Source organism: Chiloscyllium plagiosum, unplaced genomic scaffold (assembly GCF_037043375.1).
Source record: "Chiloscyllium plagiosum isolate Xiang-an unplaced genomic scaffold, Cpla_swu_hap1 HiC_scaffold_34, whole genome shotgun sequence".
Classification (NCBI taxonomy): domain Eukaryota; kingdom Metazoa; phylum Chordata; class Chondrichthyes; order Orectolobiformes; family Hemiscylliidae; genus Chiloscyllium; species Chiloscyllium plagiosum.
This window is the reverse complement of record NW_028270172.1, coordinates 50,580,078-50,606,298: the sequence shown is the minus strand read 5'-3', so window position 1 is coordinate 50,606,298 and position 26,221 is coordinate 50,580,078. Positions and strand designations below refer to the sequence as shown.

At 47.2% G+C, this 26,221-nt stretch overlaps 1 protein-coding gene across 1 annotated transcript in view; it reads left to right on the top strand.

Moving 5' to 3' along the window:
- The window catches only part of mak (male germ cell-associated kinase), a 220,107-nt gene that overhangs the window by 26,459 nt on the left and 167,427 nt on the right, over positions 1-26,221 (top strand). The window contains exon 3 of the mRNA XM_043719022.2: positions 19,861-19,915. Within this exon, the coding sequence (XP_043574957.1) occupies positions 19,861-19,915 (55 nt within the window). The remainder of the gene's footprint in view (positions 1-19,860; positions 19,916-26,221) is intronic.

The window sequence follows — 26,221 nt, the reverse complement described above, 5'->3', positions numbered from 1 at the left end:
TGGCACAGCTGCCCCTCGTTGATATGGGCCGTGTTTTCTCTTTCCCGGTCTATAAGGCGGTTAATGGTGTGGGCGTGTGTCTCCAGGACTGCAATGCCGTTGAGCTGGATGTACGCTCCCTCTTCCCCCAGGCGTGCCTGGTCTGCCTGATTTGTGAGAGACCTCTGTAGCAGGTCCCTCATTACCCCTTTTAGTTGCTCAACCTTTTCGTTAAGGCCCTGGATGTCTAGGGAGTTTACTACGGATGTCCCCGTGTTGAGTCCTGTGAGAGCATCCCGTCTGTGTCGTTGTGTGTGTGTGTTATGTATGTCGGTCCGGTAGTGGGTTGCCCCCATGGCGTCTCTGGCCCTCTCTATAACCTCCTTCCCCATCATGGCGTATAGGTTGCGTACCTGTGCTGTGCAATAGTCTGGTACCCGGATGCCCGATATATTGACCAACACAGGCACGACCTCATGTCGGACGTTGTCATAAAGGGCCTCTCCCTCATCCCACAATACCAGTCAACCCGCGGGCCCCGGTCCCAGAGAGGGGCATGGCAATATCTCAGGAGCCATGGTCGGGGGCAGTGTGGTCGGGGCGTAAAGATTACATTACAGTGTGGAAACAGGCTCTTCGGCCCAACAAGTCCACACCGACCCGCCGAAGCGCAACCCACCCCTACCCCTACATTTACCCCTTACCTAACACTACGGGCAATTTAGCATGGCCAATTCACCTGACCTGCACATCTTTGGACTGTGGGAGGAAACCGGAGCACCCGGAGGAAACCCACGCAGACACGGGGAGAACGTGCAAACTCCACACAGTCTGACGCCTGAGGCGGGAATTGAACCCGGGTCTCTGGTGCTGTGAGGCAGCAGTGCTAACCACTGAGCCACCGTGCCACACCGTGCCGTGTGGAAAGCACAAATACAAAGAGACTACCGCGGCATCAGTAGGCTCGTAATATCCGCAAACAGACAAATCCCGTGAAGTAAAAGCATCGAATGCCGGGGCAGAGGAGAGGTCCTCTGGCATGGCACACATTGTCCCGAACATGCAACCCCCCAAGTCCATCGCCTCAGCACTCCGGAGGCAGGTCGGCCGCGGGTCGCGCTCCGACGTGCAGAATAAACAGAGTGTCTGTATGGCCGGGAGAACTTCCAGCCAGGCGTTGTAGAACGCGTCGATCTCGTCGGGCTTGTCCTTGCAGGAATACAGATGGCGTCGGACGCGTTGAAGGCAACACCGTGGCGGTTAAAGTTGTCGTGTATTTCGGGGAAGGAAGGCGCCAGTCGTAGGGCGAAGAGGAGAGCAGGGAGGAGAGCGGTGCACCGGTGAACCATGATCTGTGGGAAGAGAGGGAGAGAGGCACCCTTACTAAGGGTGTAGGGTTAGTGTGTGTAGGAGCAGGTCTCCCTGGAACCGGTCCACCCGTTGCACTGTAAGGAGAAAGAGGGGCGGTTAGAGTCAAGTCAAAGGTGGGGGGGAGTGTCTGTCCGGTCGGGGCTTAAGGGTAGGGCTTAAGCTGGGACCAGTGTTTCCACCTGCCCTTTCCCTTCATGTCGACACAGGCGCATGTGTCGCTGGTGAGGATGATTTTGTGCGGTCTCAGCCACCGGGGGGCGAAGCCGGGTCAGTCGGGGGCGACCCTGAACAGGACTTTGTCCCCAGCGCCGGGAAGGGGTTTGCTGGCAGAAGCGGTTGCAGTTTTGCCTGGTCCCTGATGTCCTGCTGGTCGCGCGCAGTTTGTCTAAGGGCCCGCAGCTGCGTGTCCAGCTGCCTGATATAGCGCATCATCCTGTCCCTCAGGGGGGCCATGTCTTCCCCTCCCGACCATGACGTTCTCTGGTAGTCGCATGGCCCTCCCCGTCATGAGCTCGAAGGGAGTGAGGCCAGTGGAGCGGCCTGGGGTGGCCCTTAAGCGCATCAGTATGCAGGGCAGAATGTCCACCCAGCCCTGCCCTGTTTCGCGATCGCCGCTTTGAGGGTCCGGTTCATGCGCTCGACCATCCCGGAGCTCTGGGGATGGAACGGGATGTGGAAGCGCTGTCTGATGCCTAGGAGGCGGCAGGCCAGTTTCATTGCGCATCCGGTGAAGTGCGTGCCCTGATCTGAGTCAATCTGGAGGGGGACCCCCCAGTGCGGGAAGATGTCGAAGGCCAGCACTCTGGCCACGGTGGCGGATGTACAGTCCCGTGTAGGGAAGGCTTCTACCCAGCGCGTGAAATGGTCAACGATCACCAGGCAATACTTCTTGCCACGGCTGGGGGGTAGGGGTCCTGTGAAATCAACTTGGAGGTTTTCCCAGGGCTCCTTGGGCCGTGGCTGGTGCGCCAGGGGAATGCGCAGGGGCCGCCCCGGGCTGTGCTGGGCACAGACAACGCATCGGCGGCAGTTTTTGGCCATGTCGCGGCCGAGGCCGGGCCACCACCAGTCAGTCTGGAGCCTAGCAAGCGTTCCGTCACGGCCCGCGTGGTCCGGCTCGTGGTGTAATTGCATCAAGGTTGTTCTGATAGCCGCGGGTGCCACAACCCTGACGCCATGCCGCCACACCCCATTGGGGACGCGGGCTGCGCCCTTTGCTAGCCAGTCCTCTAACTCACCGGGCTGCGCGCAATTCTGGACGTCCAGGACATTCACGTCCTGGACCTCAGTAGCGGGTGCCGCATGCGCGGGCTGTAGTGCTGCGCCCGCGACGGCCTTGGCGGCCAGGTCGGCCCAATGATTCCCAAGTTGTGGCCCACTGGTGTGCTTTGATTTTTATCACCGCAGCGAGCAGGGGGAGGCATGCGGGCGCCACCAGGTCGTGGACCGTATTTTCGTGTTTAATCTGACCACCGCCGGCCGTGGTAAAGCCCCGGCGGCTCCATGCTGCCATGTAATCATGGACTACCCCGAAAGCGTACTGGCTGTCGGTAAAGATGTTCACCCGCTTGCCTGCTCCCAGGCGGAGTGCGGCGGTGAGGGCGACCAGCTCCGCGACCTGGGCGGAGGTGTCGCCACCCATCGTTCCCTGTGCTCGGGTGGTCCCGGTATGGTCGACCACCGCCCATCCCGTTTGGTAGGACCCCTCGACAAGCCTACGTGAGCCGTCCACATACAAGGTCAGGTTGGGATCAGGAACTGGGCTGTCGGCTACGCAGTCCCCCTCCGCCGAATCGATGGGCGCCTGGCAATGGTGGGGTTCCCCCACCGCGATAATCCCGTCGGCGGGTTTTGGCCCTGTGTCCCTAATGATCTGAATGGACTGGTCCCAGGGGAGGAGAACCGCCTCCCAAGTTGCCCTGCGGGCATCCGAGACCGTCCGGAGGCGGCCCGTGTTCAGGAGTTCAACTATCGTGTGTCTAGTGTGTAGTATTATCTGTCCGGACATAGTGACCGGCTCATACACCCAGCGCCGCCACGCAGCGGTGCATGCCCTTCACCAGTAGGTCACTACTCCTTTGTGGAGTAGTAACCTACTGGTCTCATGTGGTCGCCTGAGGTTTGCGTGATAACAGCGCTGTAAAACCCCCCCCTCGAGTCCGTAGAAGATGTGGAAGGGCTTGGATAGGTCGGGGAGGCGCAGGGCCGGGGCGCTGAGGAGATGGGACTTTAACATAGAGTAAGCGTCGTCCTGTTCGGGTCCCCATACCACCCTCTCCACTCCCGGCCTGCCCCCCTTCACCAGGCGCTGAATGGGTTCGGCGATAGTGGTGAAATGTGCAATGAAGGGGCGGCTGTAGTTAAAAAGCCCCAAGACGCGGCGGATTCCCCTGACTGTGTCCGGCCGCGGCATGTCGGCGGGTAAGGTCTTGCTCCCCTGGCTGATGTCGTGTCCCAGGTAGTGGACTTTAGCCAGTCCAACCTGAGCCTTCGTGGGGCTTATCTTGAATCCTGCCCGGGCGAGTGTCCGCAGGACAGCGGCCAGGGCCCCCAGGTGTTGGCACACGTCCGCAGACGCGATCAAAAGGTCGTCTACATATTGTAGGAGGGTGCTCGAGAAGGGGGAGAGGTCGCACCCCTCCAGGATCCGGCTCATGACCCTGTGGAAAATGTTAGGGCTATTGTGGAAGCCCTGTGGCAGGCGGGTCCATGTGTACTGCCTGTCCTGCAGCGTGAAGGCAAACTTGTCCTGTGAGCCACGGTGCAGGGGAATGGACCAAAAGCCATTCGCCACGTCCAGGACCGTAAATATCCGATGTGAGGGTTCGAGGCCGTTGAAGATGGTGGTCGGGCTGGCTACGATAGGGTGTTCTTTGGGGGTGACCCTATTGAGTGCCGTGTAGTCGATGGTGAGCCTGTAGCTGCCATCTGGCTTCCGGACTGGCCATATAGGGGAGTTGGTGGTGGACACTGTCGGGCGCAGGACGCCATGTTGGGTGAGTTCGGCAACGATTGCCTCAGTGGCGCGCAGCGCCTCAGGTTTAATCGGGTATTGTCGGTGCGGGGCATGTACGTGCCCGGGTATCCGCTCAGGAGGAGAACGGACGAGGCCGCAGTCCTGCTTGCTTGTGGCCCACACCTCCGGGACTAGTTGGCAGACGGCTCCGAAGGCACCGTCCTTGGCCAAGTCCCGGGCGACGGGCACACTGGGTGCAAGTGTAGCGACGGATTTAGTGGGCACCCATCTCCCCTCGTGGGAGCTCTTGTGAAGATCGCGGGATGTCCACAGGAGGCGACGGTGGAACGCATCCACCACCGCCCCCAGCTCGCCCAGGAGGTCGATACCCATGATCGTCCCCTCCGAGTTTGGGCAAACCCAGAAATGTACGGGGAGTAAAATGCTGTCTACCTCTAAGAGGACAGCCTCGCTTCGGCGCGCAATAACTGAGCTCCCCCCAACCCCTTTAATGGAAATGGAGTGGTGGGTTTGAGGGAAGGTCGAGGTCGGTGAGGGAGACCGACGCCCCCGTATCAATCAAAATCTTGCATCGGCGGCCCCCTAGCGATGTGGAAACCCAGACACGGGGGTCGGCTCCCGGGATGGGGGCCGACGCTACTCAGTCTTTGCTCAGTCTGTAAAAGCTCGAGCAGCTGGCCCCGACTGAGCTGATCCCAGTCGGGGGTGGTGGGTTTCGGGCTTGGGCTGCGGGTCCTGTGAGGTCCGGGGTCGCTGTCGACCCCTTGTCTGGGGCATTCCTGGTCGTGGGGGCGTGAAGAGTGCGGCTGTGAGGGTGGCCGGCCCCCTTTTGGCCCCAGGCACGTCGGGAAGAGAGTGGGCATTGGGCTTTACGGTGTCCCGGCTGTTTGCAGCGGAAGCAAACGTCCGGTCCGACCGTCGAAACTGCCACAATGGCGGGCGCCGCTCAGTTGTCAAGGGACATGGCCCAGTTCTCTAGCTCCGCAAAGGTGACATAGGGCACCAGGCCCGTCCGTAGGACTGCCTGGTGTGCGGGGCTCAGACCGTCTTTGTATAATTGAATGAATGCTGGGTTCTGCCTATCAGCGTCGGGAACCCCGCTGTGTGCTCAGAATGCCTCGAACTTGTGGACCCCATATTCCTGGGCGCCCTCCCCAGGCTTCTGAGTGATACCCACAATGGCGTTCCAGTTGACCGGTGTATGGCCGAGCACCTCGCTGACATCAGCCTTGAAGTCGGCGAGGGCAACCTCCTGTTTGCGACGGTTGTCGCTGAGGTCAGCGCACCAGGACCCGGCCTGGTGCGCGGGCCGGAGCCTGGACCACAGGTTCTCCGGGAGTTTGGTCCGAACCAGGCCGGCCACGTCCCTATTGTGAAGGTTGTGGCAGATCTGCATCTCCCTAAGCCTCTGCCAAAATTCTGCATTATTGTGCCGGGGCTTAAGGGCGGGGAGCCTGTCCAGAAGTTTCATGGTGTCGCCCAGGGTCAGGGAGACATAGGTCATCTTAAAGCGGGGGTTATGGGCAAGCGTCCCCTCTTTCCCCCCCCCCCCCGGGGGTATATTCAACTTTTACCGGGGCTGCACGGGCATAGCCCGAGCACGATTCCCGGGGGTCCTGATTGTCCGTGAGCCCCTCCCAGTCCCAGGTGGGGGACGGCGGGGCGCTGGGTGCATCGGTTAAGGTCGGTAAAATCGTACGGGCAGCAAGCTTCTAGATGCTCTGTGGCTGCTGCTTCTTGTCTTGGACATAAAGCTGAACCTTGCCAGCAAGCCTGACGTGTGCCTGCAGCACCAGGACGAAAGCTTTCTCTTACCTATCTTTCTTCTGGCGGGCCCACCACTCGCGCTGTACATCCAGCGGGTCAGCGGGCTCCCAGCCTGAGCGAAGCATAGCCTTAATAAGTGTCCTCTTATTGTCGGCTATAAAACGGGTAAGGAAACCCTCTGGCCCCCAATCTAGGTCTTCGGCCGTGCTCCCACCCATGGTAGGGGCGCAGCAGGTGTAACTTAACAGAAGCTAATTTAAAGTAAAGCTAGCAGGCGTGCTAGGGATGTCGCTGGCACTGGCTTATTAATCTCACAGTCGGGGAATCCACCCCCTGTAAGTCGAACCCTAACCCCGCGGGTCAACCTGGGCAGGGGGGGGAATAGTTACAGACAGGGCGCGTGTCGATTACTGAGCGCGCAACCTCGGGTTTCCCTGAGTCTCTCTCTCTCACCGCCTGACGTTCAGCGGCCGTGTGTACCCCACAAATACTGGGCGTGAACCAGGGGCCCAAGTGCAAGGAGGAGGGGGCGTGAAGTCAGACCTAGTCGCGCCTGATCCTACAGAGGCCAATACCCCGGGACCGCGAGGTCAATGGGCAGAGTGTATAACCGCCGGTTGGCCCAAAGGCCCCGCGTCTCGGGCTGGTTTGGAGGACTTCCCTTCTTGTAGCGCGTGTAGACCTCCCAGCCTCTACCGCGTACGCAAGGAAGGCGCTAAAACTGGGCTCAACGTACAATGGGGTCCCCTAACCCCCACTGCAGAGGTCAACCAGGAAGGCTTGTTTGGTCGGTTTTTAAACAGGGGGGTCAATCTGTCGGGGTCTCGTACCTAAAGTCGTCGGTCCAAGGATAGTCCGTCAGTCACAGTAGCACATTGACAATAAATGACAATAATAATCACGCACACCTTTACTAGTGTTCCGCGACCCCAATTGCCCACCCGCGAAGGATCACTCACACACTCACACACACACACTTTTAAAGAGTACTCTACCGTTACACGACTGCTGGAAACCAGATTCTAGATTAGAGTGGTGCTGGAAAAGCACAACAGTTCAGGCAGCATCCAAGGAGCAGGAAAATCGATGTTTCGGGCAAAAGCCATTCATCAGGAATATTCATCAGGAATGAAGGGCTTTTGCCCGAAACGTCGATTTTCCTGCTCCTCGGATGCTGCCTGAACAGCTGTGCTTTTCCAGCACCACTCTAATCTAGGGTGGAAAAAGAGGAGGCGGTATTGCATTGCTAATCGGAGAGTGCATCACAGCTACAGAAATGAAGGTTTGTCTACTCAGTCAGTACGGGTGGAAGTTAGGAACAGCAAGGGAACAGCCACTGCATTGGGGGTTTTCTATAGACCACCTAATAGCAGTAGAGAGATTGAAGATCGCAGAGGTGGGCAGATTCTGGAAAAATGCAAAAGTAGCAGGGTTGTTGTTGTGGGTGATTTCAACTTTCCCAATATTGACTGGAACCTCCTAAGTGCAGATGGTTTGGATGGAGCTGTTTTTTGTCAGGTGTGTTCAGGAGATTTCCTTACTCAGTATGTAGACAGATCGACGAGGGGAGAGGCCATTTTGGATTTGGTGCTCGGCAACGAGCCAGGATAGGTGTCAGATCTCGCGGTGGGAGAGCACTTTGGTGAAAGTGATCACAACTGCCTCACATTTAGCATAGCCTTGGAGAATGCAAGGAGCAGTTACCGAGGGAAGATATTTAATTGGGGAAAAGGAAATTATGACCCTATCTGACAGGAGTTGGGAATACAGCCTGGGAGCAATTGGTCCACAGAAAGGGCACAGCAGACATGTGGAGACTATTTAAGGAGCAGTTGTTGTGAGTGATGCACAAATTTGTTCCTCTGAAACAGGTAAGAAGGGTTAAGATTAAGGAACCTTGGATGACGAGAACAGAGGAATGTCTCGTCAAAAGGAAGAAGGCAGTTTACGTAAGGTGGAGGAAGCAAGGATCTAGCACAGCTTTACAAGATTACAGGCTTGGTAGAAAGGAGTTCAGAAATGGACTGAGGAGAGCCAGGAGGGGGCACGAAAAAGGCTTGGCAAGAAGGATTAGGGAGAACACAAAGTCGTTTTAACTCATACATGAGGAATAAGAGAATGCTAGGGAGAAGGTAGGACCGATCAGGGATAGCGGAGGGAACTTGTGCGTGGAGTCTGAGCAGATAGGGGAAGCCCTAAATGAGTTTTTTGCTTCAGTTTCCACCAAGGAAAGGGAACTTGTTGTAAATGAAAACTTAGAGGTGGTGGGATACAGTCTTGACCAGATCAAGATTGATGAAGATGATGTGCTAGAAATTTTGGAAGACATTAAGATTGCTAAGTTCCCAGGGCCAGACCAGATTTATCCTAGGCTGCTCCAGGAAGCGAGAAAGGAGGTTGCTAAGCTGCTGGCGAGGATATTTGCCTCCTCACTCTCCACAGGAGTCGTACCAGAGGTTTGGAAGGAGGCAAATGTTGTTCCACTTTTCAAGAAGGGTAATCGGGAAATCCGTGGCAACTACAGACCAGTCAGTCTTACGTCTGTGGTCAGCAAAGTTGTGGAAAGAATTCTGAGCAATAGGATTTATGACTCTTTGGCAGTCAGCATGGCTTTGTGAGGGGCAGGTCATGTCTCACAAATCTTATTGAGTTCTTTGAGGAGGTGTCAAGACAGGTTGATGATGGTAGGGCAGTAGATGTGGTGTATATGGACTTCAGCAAGGCATTTGATAGGGTTCCCCATGGTAGGCTCATTCATAAAGTCAGGAAATATGGGATACATGGAGATTTGGCTATCTGGATTCAGAATTGGCTGGCTGACAAGGCAGAGAGTGGTTGTAGATGGAAAATATTCTGCCTGGAGGACAGTGTTGAGTGGGGTCCCGAAAGGCTCTGTTCTTGGGCCTCTACTCTTTGTAGTTTTTATAAATGACTTGGATGAGGAGGTTGAGGGGTGAGTTAGTAAATTTGCAGATGACACAAAGGTTGGAGGTGTCGTCGATGGTATAGAGGGCTACTATGGGATGCAGCGCGACATAGACAGGATGCAGAGCTGGGCTGAGAAATGGCAGATGGAGTTCAACCTGGATAAATGCGAAGTGATGCATTTTGGAAGGTTGAACTCGAATGCTGAATATAGGATTAAAGAGAGGATTCTTGGCAGTGTGGAGGAACAGAGGGATCTGGGTGTGCAAGATCATAGATCCCTCAAAGTTGCCATCCAAGTGGATAGGGTTGTTAAGAAAGCATATGGGGTTTTGGCTTTCATTAACAGGGGGATTGAGTTTAAGAGTTGTGAGGTTTTGCTGCAGTTCTACAAGTCCCTAGTGAGACTACACTTGGAATATTGTGTCCAGATCAGGTTGCCCTACTATAGGAAAGATACAGAGGCTTTGGAGAGGGTGCAAAGAAGGTTTACCAGTATGCTGCCTGGACTGGAGGGCTTGCCTTATGAAGAAAGCTTGAATAAGCTCGGACTTTTCTCTCTGGAGAGAAGGAGGAAGAGAGGAGACCTGATCGAGGTGTACAAAATAGTGAGAGGAATAGGTAGAGTCAATAGGCAGAGACTTTTATCCAGGGCAGGATTGACTGGTACGAGAAATTATAGTTTGAAGATATTAGGAGGAAGGTATAAAGGAGACATGAGAGATAGGTTCTTTACGCAGAGAGTTGTGAATGTATGGAATGCATTGCCAGTTGAGATGGTGGAAGCGAAGTCATTGGGGACATTTAAGCGACTACTGGACATGCAAGTGGATAGCAGTGAGTTGAAGGGTGCGCAGGTTAAGTTACTATATTTTACATTAGGATTAAGTCTCGGCACAACGTCGTGGGCCTAAGGGCCTGTTCTGTGCTGTACTTTTCTATGCTCTATGTTCTATAAAATGAACATAGGCCCCTCAAAGACTCAACCTGGGAGATGGTTTTGGGAAGCAAGGAAATGGCAGAGCTCCTAAACATATATTTTTCAACAGTTCTGTGTAAAGCGCCTACCTCTTACATCTCCCCAAAACCTTCGTCCAATCACCTTAAAATTGTGCCCCCTCATGATAGCCATTTCCTCCCTTGGAAAAAGTCTTTGGCTATGCACTCTATTTATGCCTCTCATCATCTTGTACACCTCTATCAAGTCACCTCTCTTCCTTTGCTCCAATGAGAAAAGCCCTAGCTCCCTCAATTTTTCTTCATAAGACATCCCTCCAGCCCAGCCAGCATCCTGATAAATCTCCTCTGTACCCTCACTAAAACTTCCACATCTTTCCTAATCAAGTGTGGACTAACCAGGGCTTAATGGAGCTGCAGCACAACCTGGTGGCTCTTAACCTCAATTCCCCTAATAATGAAAGCCAACACACCATATGCCTTCTTAACAATCCTATCAACTTGGGTGGCAACTTGGAGGATCTATGGACATGGATCCCAAGATCCCTCTGTTCCTCCACACTGCCAAGAATCATGCCTTTAACCCTGAAATCTGCATTTAAATTCGACTTTCCGAAACGAATTATTTCACACTTTTCCACGTTGAACTCCATCTGCCACTTATCAGCCCACCTCTGCATCCTGTCAATGTCCCTTGCAACCTACAACAGCCCTCCATACTATCCACAACTCTATCAGCCTTCATGTCATTGGCAAGTCTACTAACCTACCCTTCCACTTCCTCATCCAAGTCATTTATAAGAATCACAAAGAGCGGAAGTCCCAGAACAGATCCCTATGGAACACCACTGGACACTGAGCTCCAGGCTGAATACTTTCCATCTACCACCACCCTCTGTCTTCTATGGGCCAGCCAATTCTGTGTCGGGGCCAGCCAATTCTGCAACCAGATAACCAAATTGATATCCCATGTCTTCTTACTTTCTGAATGAGCCTACCATGGAGAACTTTATCAAACGCCTTGCTAAAATCCATGCACACCACATTCACTGCTGTACCTTCGTCAATGTGTTTTGTCACATCCTCAAAGAATTCAATAAGGCTTGTGAGGCGTGACCAGCCCCTCACAAAGCCATGCTGACTATCTCTAATCCAGCTATGCTTTTCCAAATAGTCAGAAATCCTGTCTCTCAGAATCCTCTCCAAATAATTTGCTCACGTAAGACTGACTGGTGTGTAATTCCAAAGGTTATCCCTATTCCCTTTCTTGAACAAAGGAATAACATTTGCCACTCACCAATTATCCAGTGGACAGTGAGGAGGCAAAGATCATCGCCAAAGGCGCAGCAATCTCTACCCTCACTTCCTATAGTAACATTGGGTATAGCTGAAAAATGTGTTGCTGGAAAAGCACAGCAGGTCAGGCAGCATCCAAGGAGCAGGAGAATCGATATTTTGGGCATAAGCCCTTCTTCAGGAATGAGGAGGGTGTGCCAAGCAGGCTAAGATAAAAGATAGGGAGGAGGGACTTGGGGGAGGGTTGTTGGGAATGCGATAGGTGAAAGGAGGTTAAAGTGAGGGTGATAGGCCGGAGAGGGGGTAGGGGCGGAGAGGTCGGGAAGAAGATTGCAGATCAAGAAGGCAGTGCTGAGTCTGAGGGTTGGGACTGAGATAAGCCTTTTTCATTCTGTCCTCACAAACGACAAGGTCTCTCTCACTAGTGAATACTGAAGCAAAGAATTTGTTAAGGTCCTCCCCTACCAACTCCGACTCCAGGCATAAGTTCCCTCCACTATCCCTGATTAGCCCTACCCTCACTCTGGCCACCTTATTCTTCACATGTGTAGAATGCATTTGGGTTTTCTTTAATGCTACCAACCAAAACGTTTTTGTGTCCCCTTCTAGTTCTCCTAAGTCTATTCCTCAGTTTCTTCCTGGATACCTTGTAACCCTCTCGAGCCCTGTCTAATCCTTGCTTCCTCAACCTTAGCTTGACTAGATGTTCCATATCTCTTGTCATCCAAGTTGCCTTCATCCTACCATCCCTTCCTTGCCTCAGTGGGACAAACCTATCCAGCACTCACAGCAAGTGCTCCCTAAACAACCTCCACATTTCTGCCATCATTTTCCTGAGGATATCTACTCCCAATTTATGCTCCACAAGTTTCTGCCTAATAGCATTTGTAATTCCCCTTCCCAAATTAAATACTTTCCCATACCGTCTGCTCCTATCCCTCTCCATGACTGTAGTAAAGGTCAGGGAATTGTGATCACTATCATCGAAATGCTCTCCCATCAAGAGATATGACACCTGACATTACTCGAAGGATAGATAGGAAGGGGGTTACTGAACACGGCAGGGCTGGCAGTATGAAATGTAGTTTTAATGTGAAGACAATGTCAGGTAAGGCAAAGGAGTTTAGTGCTTGGATGAGTACATACAATTATGATGTTGTAGCTATTATAGAGATTTGGTTGGGAGAGGGACAATGCTGGCAGCTTACCAGTCCAGGATTTCGATGTTTTAGGCGAGATAGTGAGGAATGTAAAAGAAGTGGAGTGTTGCTAACTGAGTTGATAAGGGAGAATATCACAGCTGTATTGAGGGAGGACACCTTGGAGGGCTCATCCAGCGTTGCCTGATGGATAGAGTTAAGGAATAGAAGGGGTACAGTCACTTTGATTGGGCTGTGCTCTAGCCTTTCAACCTACCAACAGGGGATAGAGGAACAGATATGTGAAAGATTTTGGAAAAATATAAGAACAATAGGTTTGTTGATGTGGTTGATTTGAACCTCCCTTATATTGGGGGTTGCTTAGTGCCTTAGGCTTGGATTTGTTAGGTTCATCTAGTGAGGTAGTGGGGAGATGCTTGAGGTATGTCCAGGAAGGTTGCTTGACGTGCGTCCAGTGGGGAGGAGGGTAGCTTGAAGCAATATGTAAATAGTCCAACTATGGAAGGTGCTATACTACACTTGATATTGGGGAATGAGCCCCCAGGTGATCAAAGTTTCAGTGGGCGAGTATTTTGGGAAAGTAACCATAATTCTGTAGATCTTAAGTTATTTATGGATAAGTGTAGTGATTAGGTGAAACTACTAAACTGGGGAAATGCTAACCATGATACCACCACCCCTTTTTGTCTGTCATTATAAATAGTATTTGTCAACTAGTCAGATTTTATTCTATTAGTTTGATGCTGTGGTTCTGTTCGCCAAGCTGGAAGTTTTTGTTGCAAATGTTTTGTCCCCTGTCTAGGTGACATCCTCAGTGCTTGGGAGCCTCCTGTGAAGCTCATGGGCTCACCGATCTCGGGACTCATAGCAGAAGCAGTAATGCAAAGGTTAGAACAAACAGTCTTACCGCAAATTCAACCCAAACTCTGGGTCAGATACGTGGATGACACCTTTGTAATCATTAAAAACATGGAAATAGAGAATACACACCGGATCATCAACTCCACACTCACAGGAATCCGATTCACGAGAGAGGAAGAAAAGGACAACCAACTCCCATTCCGAGACGTGAGGGTACAGAGAACACCAAACGGAGAATTCACCACTAAGGTACACAGGAAAGCCACACACACAGACCAAGTCCTGAACTATGAAAGCAACCACCCCAATACACACAAACGAAGTTGCATCAAGACACTGTTCAAAAGGGCCACAACACACTGCAGCACACCAGAACTGCAAAAAGAGGAAGAGGAACACCTATACAAGGTATTCGCAAAAAACGGATATCCCCGCAATTTCATCAACAGATGCCTAAGGGAGAGACAACAGAACGAGGACATGCCGCAACCCAAAGGACTAGCCACACTACAATACGTCAAGAACATCTCTGAAATGACAGCCAGACTACTGCGACCACTAGGACTTATAACAGCACACAAACCCAACAGCCACTCTCAGACAACAACTCACCAAAACGAAGGACCCTATACCCAACATGAGCAAAACTAACGTAGTGTACAAAATCCCATGCAAGGACTGCACAAAACACTATATAGGACAAACAGGAAGACAGCTAACGATCCGCATCCACGAACATCAACTAGCCACGAAACGACATGACCAGCTATCCCTAGTAGCCACACACGCAGACGACGAGCAACATGAATTTGACTGGGACAACACTACCATTATAGGGCAAGCGAAACAAAGAACAGCCAGGGAATTCCTAGAAGCTTGGCACTCATCCACAAACTCCATCAACAAACACATAGACCTGGACCCAATATACCGGCCACTACAGCGGACAGCTGAAACTGACAACCGGAAGTGGCAGGGACAGGCCACTATAAATACTGGAGGAAACACCATAGAAGCGCTTCACAGGCGGCTCCCAAGCACTGAGGATGTCACCTAGACAGGGGGCGAAATGTTTGCAACAAAAACTTCCAGCTCGGCGAACAGAACCACAGCAACAAGCACCCGAGCTACAAATCTTCTCACAAACTTTGAACTATTAGTTTGAGTTTTATTCTATTAGTTTGAGTTTTATTCTATGAGTATTACTTTTCCTTGTTAAATGTAACTGTTCTAAGTTCCTCCATTCCTTTTCATCCTGCTTTACGAGGTGTTATTTGTATCCTCTATAGTGAAAGCAGATACAGAATGTTTATTTGATTTAACTGCCACTTCCTTCTGTCCATTGCTGATTTCCCAGTCTCTCTCTTTAGAGGGCCAACTTTATGTTCTCTTTTCATTTTCAAAACTTTGTAGTAACTCTTGCTATCTGTTACAAGTTTGGCTGATTATCTTACATTATTTGTTAATATAGCTTTTAGTGCACTTGGAATTGTTCTGTACTTACTGTCCAACCACAGAATCACATATTTAAAAGTTAGTTTGTTTTGGGTTTTACAAGCTTGGGTTGATTATATACCGTCTGTTATTTGACTATTATGAATCAGATGAACCTAGCCATTAAGAACATTTGTGGGTGGCACGGCGGTTAGCATTGCAGCCTCACAGCGCCAGAGACCTGGGTTCAATTCCCGCCTCAGGCAACTGTCTGTATGGAGTTTGCACATTCTCCCCGTGTCTGCGTGGGTTTCCTCCAGGTGCTCCGGTTTCCTCCCACAGTCCAAAAATGTGCAGGTTAGGTGAATTGGCCATGCTAAATTGCCCATAGTGTTAGGTGCGGAGGGGAATGGGTCTGGGTGGGTTGCTTTTCGGAGGGTCGGTGTGGACTTGTTGGGCCGAAGGGCCTGTTTCCATACAGTAAGTAATCTAATCTAAATGTGAACATATTGTTTAATGTGATCAGTTGGTGGTTGGAACAATTGGCCGACCTACCTGACATTGCATCAGCACTGACATTTGTACACAGTATTGCTCAATTGCATGGTCAATCAAACATCTTCTTGGACTAATGACAACATCCTGTTTGTGGAATCCTGCTCCCAGGACATAGGTTTGTTGTTTAAATAATGTATCAAAGCTGTCAGTCTCTGCTTTAACTTGCTTACAATTTTCCAGACTGTCAACTTTTGGATGACTTCAGAGTACTAAATGTGAACTATTAGAATAACGACCTACCAAGCTTATCCCATGTTCAGAATCTTTCAGGGGTCAAAATTGTACTCTTTTATACCCTTCCCACCTTACGTTAAAACTTCACACTATGAGAATATTAAATGATTTCTGCCCACAAGTCCTCTCAGCCCAAGCTGTCCTTGTCAATATCTGGATCCAAGCCTATTTCTTGACACATATTAGTCTGAACTGGAGTGTTAACCATGACTCAGTGGAAGCATTTTTGCCTTTCTCAAAATGTTCATGGGCTCAAATCACATTCATAGGATTTGAATCTCTAATCAGATCAGAAGTAGAACCAATGTCTTGTTTACAATGTACATTGGTTTTCTTCTGTTAACCTGGCCAAAATCTCTCAACTGATTATTAAAACAACTGTTTGAAAAAATAAGAGGCAATTTTATTAGAACATAGAACATAGAAAAATACAGCGCAGTACAGGCCCTTTGGCCCTCGATGTTGCGCCGATCCAAGCCCACCTAACCTACAACAGCCCACTATTCTCCATATGCCTATCCAATGCCCGTTTAAATGCCCATAAAGAGGGAGAGTCCACCACTGCTACTGGCAGGGCATTCCATGAACTCATGACTCGCTGAGTAAAGAATCTACCCCTAACATCTGTCCTATACCTACCACCCCTTAATTTAAAGCTAAGCCCCCTCATAATAGCTGACTCCATACGTGGAAAAAGGTTCTCATGGTCAACCCTATCTTAATGCCTAATCATCTTGTACACCTCTATCAAGTCACCCCTAAACCTTCTTTTCTCCAATGAAAACAGCCCCAAGTGCCTCAGCCTTTCCTCATACGATCTTCCTACCATACCAGGCAACATCCTGGTAAACCTCCTCTGCACCTGTTCCAGTGCCTCCACATCCTTCCTATAGTATGGCGACCAAAACTGCAGACAATACCCCAGATGCGGCCGCACCAGAGTCTTATACAACTGCAACATGACCTCAGGACTCCGGAACTCAATTATTCTACCAATAAAAGCCGGTACTCCATATGCCTTCTTCACCGCACTATTTACCTGGGTGGCAACTTTCAGAGGTCTGTGTACATGGACACCAAGATCCCTCTGCTCATCCACACTACCAAGTATCTGACCATTAGCCCAGTACCCCATCATTTTGTTACTCTTACCAAAGTGAATCACCTCACACTTACCTACATTGAACTCCATTTGCCACCTTTCTGCCCAGCTCTGCAGCTTATCTATATCCCGCTGTAACCTGACACATCCTTCCTCACTGTCAACAACTCCACCGACTTTCGTATCATCCACAAACTTGCTCACCCAACCTTCTAGCCCCTCCTCCAGGTCATTTATAAAAATGACAAACAGCAATGGTCCCAAAACAGATCCTTGCGGAGCACCGCTAGTAACTGCACTCCAAGATGAACCTTTACCATCAACTACTACCCTCTGTCTTCTTCCAGCCAGCCAATTCCTAATCCAAACCTCCAACTCACCCTCAATGCCATATCTTCGTACTTTTTGCAGTAGCCTACCATGGGGAACCTTATCAAATGCCTTACTAAAATCCATATACACCACATCTACCGCTTTACCCTCGTCACCTCCTTAGTCACCTTCTCAAAGAATTCAATGAGGTTTGTGAGGCACGACCTGCCCTTCACAAAACCATGCTGACTATCCTTGATCACATTATTCCTATCCAGATGTTCATAAATCCTATCCCTTACAATTCTCTCTAAGACTTTGCCCACAACAGAAGTGAGACTCACCGGCCTATAGTTACTAGGGTTATCCCTACTCCCCTTCTTGAACAAGGGAACCACATTTGCTAACCTCCAGTTTTCTGGCACTATTCCTGTAGACAAAGAGGACATAAAAATCAAGGCCAATGGCTCTGCAATCTCCTCCCTTGCTTCCCAGAGAATCCTAGGATAAATGCCATCAGTCCCAGGGGACTTATCTATTTTCACCCTTGCCAGAATTTCCAACACCTCTTCCCTACATACCTCAAAGCCGTCCATTCTAATTAATTGTGACTCCGTATTCACATCGGCAACAATGTCCTGTTCCTGAGTGAATACTGACGAAAAGTATTCATTCAGTGTCTCCCCAATCTCTTCAGCCTCCACACGCAACTTCCCAGTACTATCCTTGACTGGACCTATTCCTACCCTAGTCATTCTTTTATTCCTCACATACCTATAGAAAGCCTTTGGGTTTTCCCTAATCCTACCAACTACGGACTTTTCATGTCCCCTCCTTGCTGCTCTTAGCTCTCTCTTCAGACCCTTCCTGGCTACCTTATAACTCTCAATCGCCCCAATTGAACCTTCACGCCTCATCTTTACATAGGCCGCCCTCTTCCCTTTAACAAGGGATTCCAATTCCTTATTAAACCACAGCTCCCTCACGCGACCCTTTCCTCCCTGCCTGATAGGTACATACTTATCAAGGACACTCAATAGTTGCTCCTTGAACAAGCTCCACATATCAATTGCGCCCTTCCCTTGAAGCCTACTTTTCCAAGCCATGCATCCTAAGTCGTGCCTCACCGCATCATAATTTCCCTGCCCCCAGCTATAACTCTTGCCCTGCAGTGCACACTTATCCCTCTCCATCACTAGAGTAAAAGTCACCGAATTGTGGTCACTGTCCCCAAAGTGCTCACCTACCTCCAATTCTAACACCTGGCCTGGTTCGTTACCCAGAACCAAATCCAGTATGGCCTCACCTCTTGTTGGCCTGTCTACATATTGTGTCAGGAAACCCTCCTGCACACGTTGGACAAACACCGACCCATCTAACGAACTTGAGCTATCGCTTTCCCAGTCAATATCTGGAAAGTTAAAGTCCCCCATAACAACCACCCTATTACTTTCACTCTTCTCCTGAATCATCCTCGCAATCCTTCCTTCTACATCTCTACGACTATTAGGAGGCCTGTAGAAAACTCCTAACAGGGTGACCTCACCTTCCCTATTCCTAACCTCAGCCCAAACTACCTCAGATGGCGAGTCTTCATCCATCGTCCTTTCCACCGCTGTAATACTATCTTTGACAAGCAATGCCACACCTCCCCCTCTTTTGCCCCCACCTCTGACCCTACTAAAACATTTAAACCCTGGAACCTACAACAGCCAATCCATGTCTCCGTAATAGCCACAACATCGAAATCCCAGGTACCAACCCACGCTGAAGGTTCACCTACCTTATTTCGTATACTTAAAACATATAAGATCCTGAGAGGACTTAACAGGATGAATACTGAGGATTTTACTCCCTGGGGAATCTAGAACTACTGGGTACACAGTTTTAAAAACAAGGGATCATCTTTTTGAGATAGAATTGAGAATGTGATGGTCTCAGAGCATCATTGCTTTTTGAAATTCTCTTGTACCAAGTGCAGTGAAGGCTTAGTCAAAGCTTTATTGGACAGATTTTTGATCAACAGTAGAATGATAGTAAAGCAGAGTTAAGACCAGAATGAGGTCACTGTTATCTTATTGTGTAGTGAAGCAGTCTGAACAAGGCCAGGTAGTTTATTTGCATTTCTATTTTTTATGTTTTTGCATGATCGTATTATAAAATGACTAGATTCTATGAATATCACACTGCTGTTAATTTGTTGTGCACAAATTGAATGATACATTTCCTACATCATAACAGGGACTACATTTCAAAAGTACTTAATTGATTGTAAAGAGATCCGGGAAGCTGTAGGTTTTTAGAGATGAGATATAACTTCAAGTCTTCCTTTGTAATTGAATTTTGAGCTTTGTTCTGTGGAAGTTTAGGATATTAAATTATAATTAATTTATTAGATATGTTGTAGTTGGGGGTGGGAGGTGGTTCGGTTAGCTTGGTTGGCTGGACATCTGGTATGCAATGCAGAGTAATGCTGAAGGACTGTCCTTCTCAATTTCTCACCTTGTATGAGGCATGGTGACCCTCAGGTTAAACCGCCCCTTGTCATCTCTTTCTAAAGAGAGAACAGCCCTTAAGTTACTTTATCTTTTGCCTTTAGTTACAGACTAAATACTAATTGGAAAACTATAAAATCTAAGAAAATATTAAATGAGGGAGCGCTGTTCACCCTGATTGAAGGTTGTATGTAAATATTGTGGGATTCCCAAAATTATTAAAGTAACTTTCCAGAATATTTATGTTTATTTTAACATTTGTATTAGTCAGCTCTGGCCTACTGTATCCCTGAGAGAATGTCCTAGCCAGTATTTTTAGAGATCATTCACATTGTTCCATTTAACTTCCTATTATCATTTAAGCATTAATGTAGTCTCAATACAAGTTACAGTTAAGGCTGTGTTTTATAATCTATGTGTTTAATTGTACAGGATGAAAAAGAAATTCTATTCCTGGGAAGAATGCATGAATCTCAGGGAAGTTAAGGTACTACACAACATAATCATCTGTTTATGCCATTAAATGTTGTAGCCCCATAGAAACATTCAAGCTTTTTTTAATTGTCAAAAGCATTGTGGATGTTACAGAGTGATTAGTAAAGACTGAGGACTTCCTTTTTTTCACAAATACTTGCTTATCCACAGAAGAATTATGGTTTTATTCTGTGACTTTTGCATGATTAGTGATTTTTGTTTTGTTGATATTACCATAAAATGACAGTTTAACATGAAAGATTGCGAGTGCATTTAAAATCCTTCCCAAAATCTTAAATAACCATCTCGCTACTGCTTCTATTCACAGAGCACGACCTTACTCTAAGTGCTGTGTAGAACATTGTCTGTTTTTCTGTATATTGCAAAGTCACTAGTATTTTCAGTTTATTTCACAAATGCAAGCATCATAAATGTAATGCGTGGGATAATTCAGGTAATGACTGGAAAATGTCTTCCTAGTCCATATTATTCCATTCTCTGCTCAAAGGCAAGTCCAACCCACAGCATCACAATCTCCAATACAAATAGGGCAAAGAAGTAGGTTCTGAACCAACCCAAATAGAGTGGGAATTGAACACCATACTGTTGGCATGAAACTGATCTGCATTACATGCCAACTGAATTTTGTAATTCACTGAGTTGTTGTGGCAGTGTGTATGTTTATATTTGTGTTGCAACCTAAACCTATGAATATTGATAATTGAGGCACCAAGTCTTTCCATCATATTGCTGATCAGGAATCTGTCTTGTTCTTGCTGCCTCCAAATTGAAACCATTTACAGATTGGTACTCAACCTATTGGTCCATGAACATATAGCCAGACACTTTTCCCCATGGCAGGATTGACTGGTACGAGAAGTCATAGTTTGAAGATATTAGGAGGAAGGTATAAAGGAGACATCGAAGTTAGGTTCTTTATACAGAGTTGTGAATGCATGGAATGCGTTGCCAGCTGTGGTGGTGAAAGCGAAGTCATTGGGGACATTTAAGTGATTGCTGGACATGCAAGTGGATAGCAGTGAGTTGAGGGGTGCGTAGGTTGTTACTATATTTGACTATAGGATTAAATCTCGGCACAACATCGTGGGCCTTAGGGCCTGTTCTGTGCTGTACTTTTCTATTCTATATTATGAATACATATAAACATTCAAAATTGGAGCAGAAGTAGATCTTTCAGCCCTTGAGGCTGGTCAACTATTCAAAAAGATCATAGTTGTTTGTAATTCAAATTCCACATTATTATCTAACCCTGATAGGCTTTGATTCCCTTGCCTAATAAGAATTTATCCACCTCTGTCTTAAAAAAAATTCAATAATCCCACTTCCACTGCTTTCTTTTTCAAAGAATTCTAAAGTTATGTATTCTCTGGGAGAAAAGAAATTCACCTCATCTCTATACTGAAAGGGTGACCCCTAATTTTAAAAGTGTGCCCCTAACTCTGGACTCCCCCACAAGAGGAAATGTGCTTTTCACATCCATCTAGTCTGGAGCATTCAGGATCTGACACACTTGAGTCAGATCACCCACCACTCTTCTAAATTTCTATGGAAATGAGTTCAGTAGGTTCAATCTATCCTCGTAATAAGCACATTCCAGGTATTAATCAAATAAGCCTCCCCTGAACTGCCTCTAATGCATTTACATCTTTTCATGAATTAGGAGACCAAAACTGCACAGTGTTTTCAAGATTTTGTCTCACTGATGCACTGTTAACTTGAGCATAACTTCCACCTTACATTTATGGTCAATTTCTCTCATAATAAATTCCTCTAATTCTATTAGCCTTCTTAATTATGTGCAAGGCCTATAAACTTTTTTTTTCTGACTATGTTGCCAGGATTGGTGGATTTGAGCTTTAGGGAGAGACTGAATAGACTGAGGCTATTTTCCCTGGAGCATTGGAAGCTGAGGGGTCACCCTATAGAAGTTTATAAAATCATGAGGGACATGGATAAGGTAAATAGACAAAGCCTTTTCCCCTGGATAGGGGAATCCAAAACTACAAGGCATAGGTTTAAGGTGATAGGGGAAAGATTTAAAAGTGACCTAAGAGGCAACTTTTTCACACACAGGGCAAAGTGGTGAAGGCTGGTACAATTGTAGCATTTAAAGGGCATCTGGATGGGCATTGAACAGGAAGAGCTGAGAGGTATATGAGCCAAATGCTGGCAAATGGGACTAGATGAGTTTAGGATATCTGGTCGGCATGGATGAGTTGGACCGAAGGATCTATTTCTGTGCTGTGACTCAATGACTGTACACCCTGTATCCTGGAATTCTGCAGTCATTCTCCAGCTTTTTTCCTTCTTGTCAAAGTTAACAATTCACATTTTCCCACATTATGTGGCATCTGTCAAATGTTTTATCCGCTCAACTTTTCTATATTCTTCTGGAACTTGATTCTTTCTTCTTTACAATGTGCTTTCCTTCTTCTCTCCATGTCATCTGCCAATTTTAGCTACTATCCCCTTATCTCAGTCTTTGATGTAAATGGTAAAAGTTGAGGATTCTGCACAAACCCCTACAGGTTTCCATTTGTCTCATGCTGCGAATCAGAAAAGGATCCGTTTATATATACTCTGGTTTGTTGGCATGCTGGTAGAAAATAATCTTCCCTCTTGCTGATATGTTACCACAGATACCCTGAGACTTTATTTTCTGCAATCAGTTTTGATGTGGCACCTTACTAAATGCCTTCTGGAAATCTAGTTGTGTGTGTATCGGTTCCTCTTCCTCCAAAGCACATACAAATCCTTCAAAGGATTCCAACAAGTTGGTTAATCATGATTTCACTCTGAGAAAGCTACCAAATTACCTTGAATTTTTCTAAATGCTCAGTCATAATCTCTTTACCTAGCACACATTAAATGTCAAACTAACTGGCCAATAGTTTCCTGTTTCCTGCTTTCTTCCATTCTTAGATACAAGAGTTATATTTGCTACTTTCTAGTCTGATTGAACCTTTCCTGAATTTAGGACATTTTAGAAAATTAACACCAATGCATGTACTATCTTATTTAAGGCCCTATTCTGGACCCAATGATTTGCCAATCCTCTGCTTTGTTGTGGTTTATAATATGCTAATTTCCTCTCTCCCTTCCATCTTCTGATTTTACAGCCATCACTGGAATGTTTTGTACTCTTACAATGAAGACAGAAGCAAAATATTTGTTCATTACATCTGCTAATATCTTGTATTCTCACCCTCCAGAAGATCAATATTTATCTCTTCATTTTTCAATATCTGTGAACATTCCTGCTATTCATTTTTACATTCCTAGCTAACTTTATTTCATACATTAATTTCTTCCTCCTGATTAATCTTTTAGACATGCCCTTCTTTTCTTCATATCCTCAACTGACCTGCCATTCATTTTAGATCAGGAATATGCTTTCTCTTTAAGTTTGATGTTTTTCCTTACCTCTTCAATTAATCATAGGTGGTAGGTTCTCCCTTTAGAATTTTTCTTTATAGTAGGAATGTATTTATTTTGGATAGTACAAAATATTCACTTAAATGGTGACCTCAGTCTCTATTGATTTGCTTCCTTAGCTTAATGTGCCAGTTCAGTTCAGAAAGTATATCAAAAGCATTCTACAAACTCCTCATCCAGGCTACTACTGCCAATCTTCTTTTTCCAATTTATGATTAAGAAGACCTATGGCTATTGAGGCCCTGTATCACATCATGCAATATTTCTTTTTGCCTTCTTTGTCACACATTGTCACACTGTTAGGATGCCTGTTGATCATTTCCAGGAGGGACTCCTTCCTTCGACATTAAATCCTGGACTTGGATTTCAACTTGGAGCTTTTAGCTTAGAGTTAGAGGCACAGTATTTCACAAGACCTCTCATTGGACCATTGTGTAATTGGAAGCTTTTCTGTAATTTAAGAACGAAAACTCTTTTTAAAAAGAAGCACACAAGAGACTTGACAACATAATACACTAAGGGAGTGCTGCAGTGTCAAAGGTGCCATCTTCTGAATGAGTTATTAAATTACTTTTTAAAAGTCTGCTCTCTTCGTGGTACAAAAGAATCAATGACTGTTGAGAAAAGACATTGGAGTCCTGGTTGTTATTTATCCCTGAACTAAAGAAGGGTTGTCGAAATATTTTAATGAGTGCCATTCAACCTCAGAGTGTTGTGATATGAATCAATTATCATGTTGAATTGTAAATTAACAACCACTTGAGTACTGCCTCTACTTATTTACGTACCTTACTCTCTCCCACTCCTCTCCCTGCCTCAAAAGAGCTAAAATCTGTAGCAACAGATGGGATGCAGTAAACAATGTTATTGCATTACATTGCCTTTATTAGTCAGGGAATTGAGCACATGAGTCAAGATGTCATGTTGCAGATTTATAAGGCTTTGATTAGACCACACTTAGAGTATTGCATTCAATTCTGGTCATCACATTTTCGGAAGAATGTGGAGGACTTGGAGGGGATGCAGAATAGAATTGCCAGGATACTGCCTAGTTTAGAGGATATGAGCTATAAGAAGAGGCTAGGAAAAACTTGGGTTTTTTTTTCTGGTACGACGGAGCTAGAGGGGAGACTTGATAGAAGTCTATAAAGTTATGAGATGTTTAGATAAGGTTGATAGTCAAAGTTGTTTTCCCAGAGTTGAAATGTCTCATAAGGGACATGCATTTAAGTTGAAAGGGGAAAGTTCAGAGAGACGTGTTTTTTACACAGTATGTAGTAGGAGACTAGAACATGTTGCCAAGGATGATGATAGAGGCAGATATGATAGAGCTATTAAAAGGACTTTTAGGTAAGTATATGAAAGTGTAAGAAGGGATATCGCAGGCAGAAGGGATTAGTTTAATTTGGTGACATGTTCGGCACAACATCATGGAGCAAATGGCCGGGTCCTGTGCTATACAGTTTTATGTCTATGGTCTAAATGGCAAGTTCAGTATACCTTGAGCATTGACAATATTTCTTCATTCCATCTTTTTTAATCTATTCATTTGTGGGATGTGAGCGACATTGGCTGGTCAGCATTTATTACCTGGCCCTTGTCGCCCTTGAGAAGATGGTGGTGAACTGCCTTCTTGAACCACTGCAATCCACCTGCTGTGGGTTCACCTACAATGCCAGTAGGGAAGAAATTCCAGGATTTTGAACCAGCATCAGTGAAAGAATGCAATATATTTCCAAGTCAGGATGGTGTGTGGTTTGGAGAGGAACTTGAAGATGATGGTCTTCCCATGTATCTGCTGCCCTTGTTGTTCTGGATGGAAGTGGTCATGGATTTGGAAGGTGCTGTCTGAGGATCTTTGAATTTCTGCAATGAATGTTTTTGGGTTGCAGTCATCCAGGCAAGTGGGTATTATTCCATCACACTCCTGACTTGTGACTTGTAGATGGTGGCCAGGCTTTGGGGTGTCAGGAGATGTGTTATTAGCTGCAGTATTCCTAGCCTCTGTTTTTGTGTTTATGTGGTGATTCTAGCTGAGTTTCTGGTCAATGATAACCCCCAGGATGTTGACAGTGGGCAAACTCAGTGATGGTAACACCATTGAATGCTGTGGTTAAACTGTCTCTTACTGGTGATGGTCACAGCCTGGCATTTGTATGGTGTGAATGTTACTTGCCACTTGACAACCCAAGCCTGGATATTGTCCGGATCTTATTGCACTTGAACATGGACGGCTTCAGTATCTGATGAGTCGCAAATGGTGCTGAACATTGTGCAATCATTGGTGAACATACCCACTTCTGATCTTATGATGGAGGGGAGGTCATTGATGAAGCAGCTAAAGACAGCTTGGACCTTGGATACTACACTGAGGAACTCTTACAGTGATGTCCTGGAGCTGAGATGACTGCCACCAGCAACCATGACTATCTTTCTGTGCGTCAGATTATGACGAACCACCGGAGAGTTTGCCCCTGAATTCCCATTATTTCAGTTTTGCGAGGGCTCCTTGATGCCACACTTGGTCGAATGTGGCCTTGATCCCAAGGACTGTCACACTCGCCTCCCCTCTTTTGTCCATGTTTGAACCAAGGTTCAATGAGGTAAGGAGCTGAGTGGTCCTGGGGGAACACAAACTGGGCATCAGTGAGCAGGTTATTGCTGAGCAGGTGCTGCTTAATTGCACTATTGGTGACACCTTCCATCAGTTTACTGATGATCGAGAGTAGACTGATGGGGTGGTAATTGGCCTGGTTAGATTTGTCCTGCTTTTAATGTACAGGATATACTTGAACAATTTTCCACATTGTCGGGTAGATGCCATTGTTGTACCTGTGCTGGAACAGCTTGGCTAGGGGAGCAC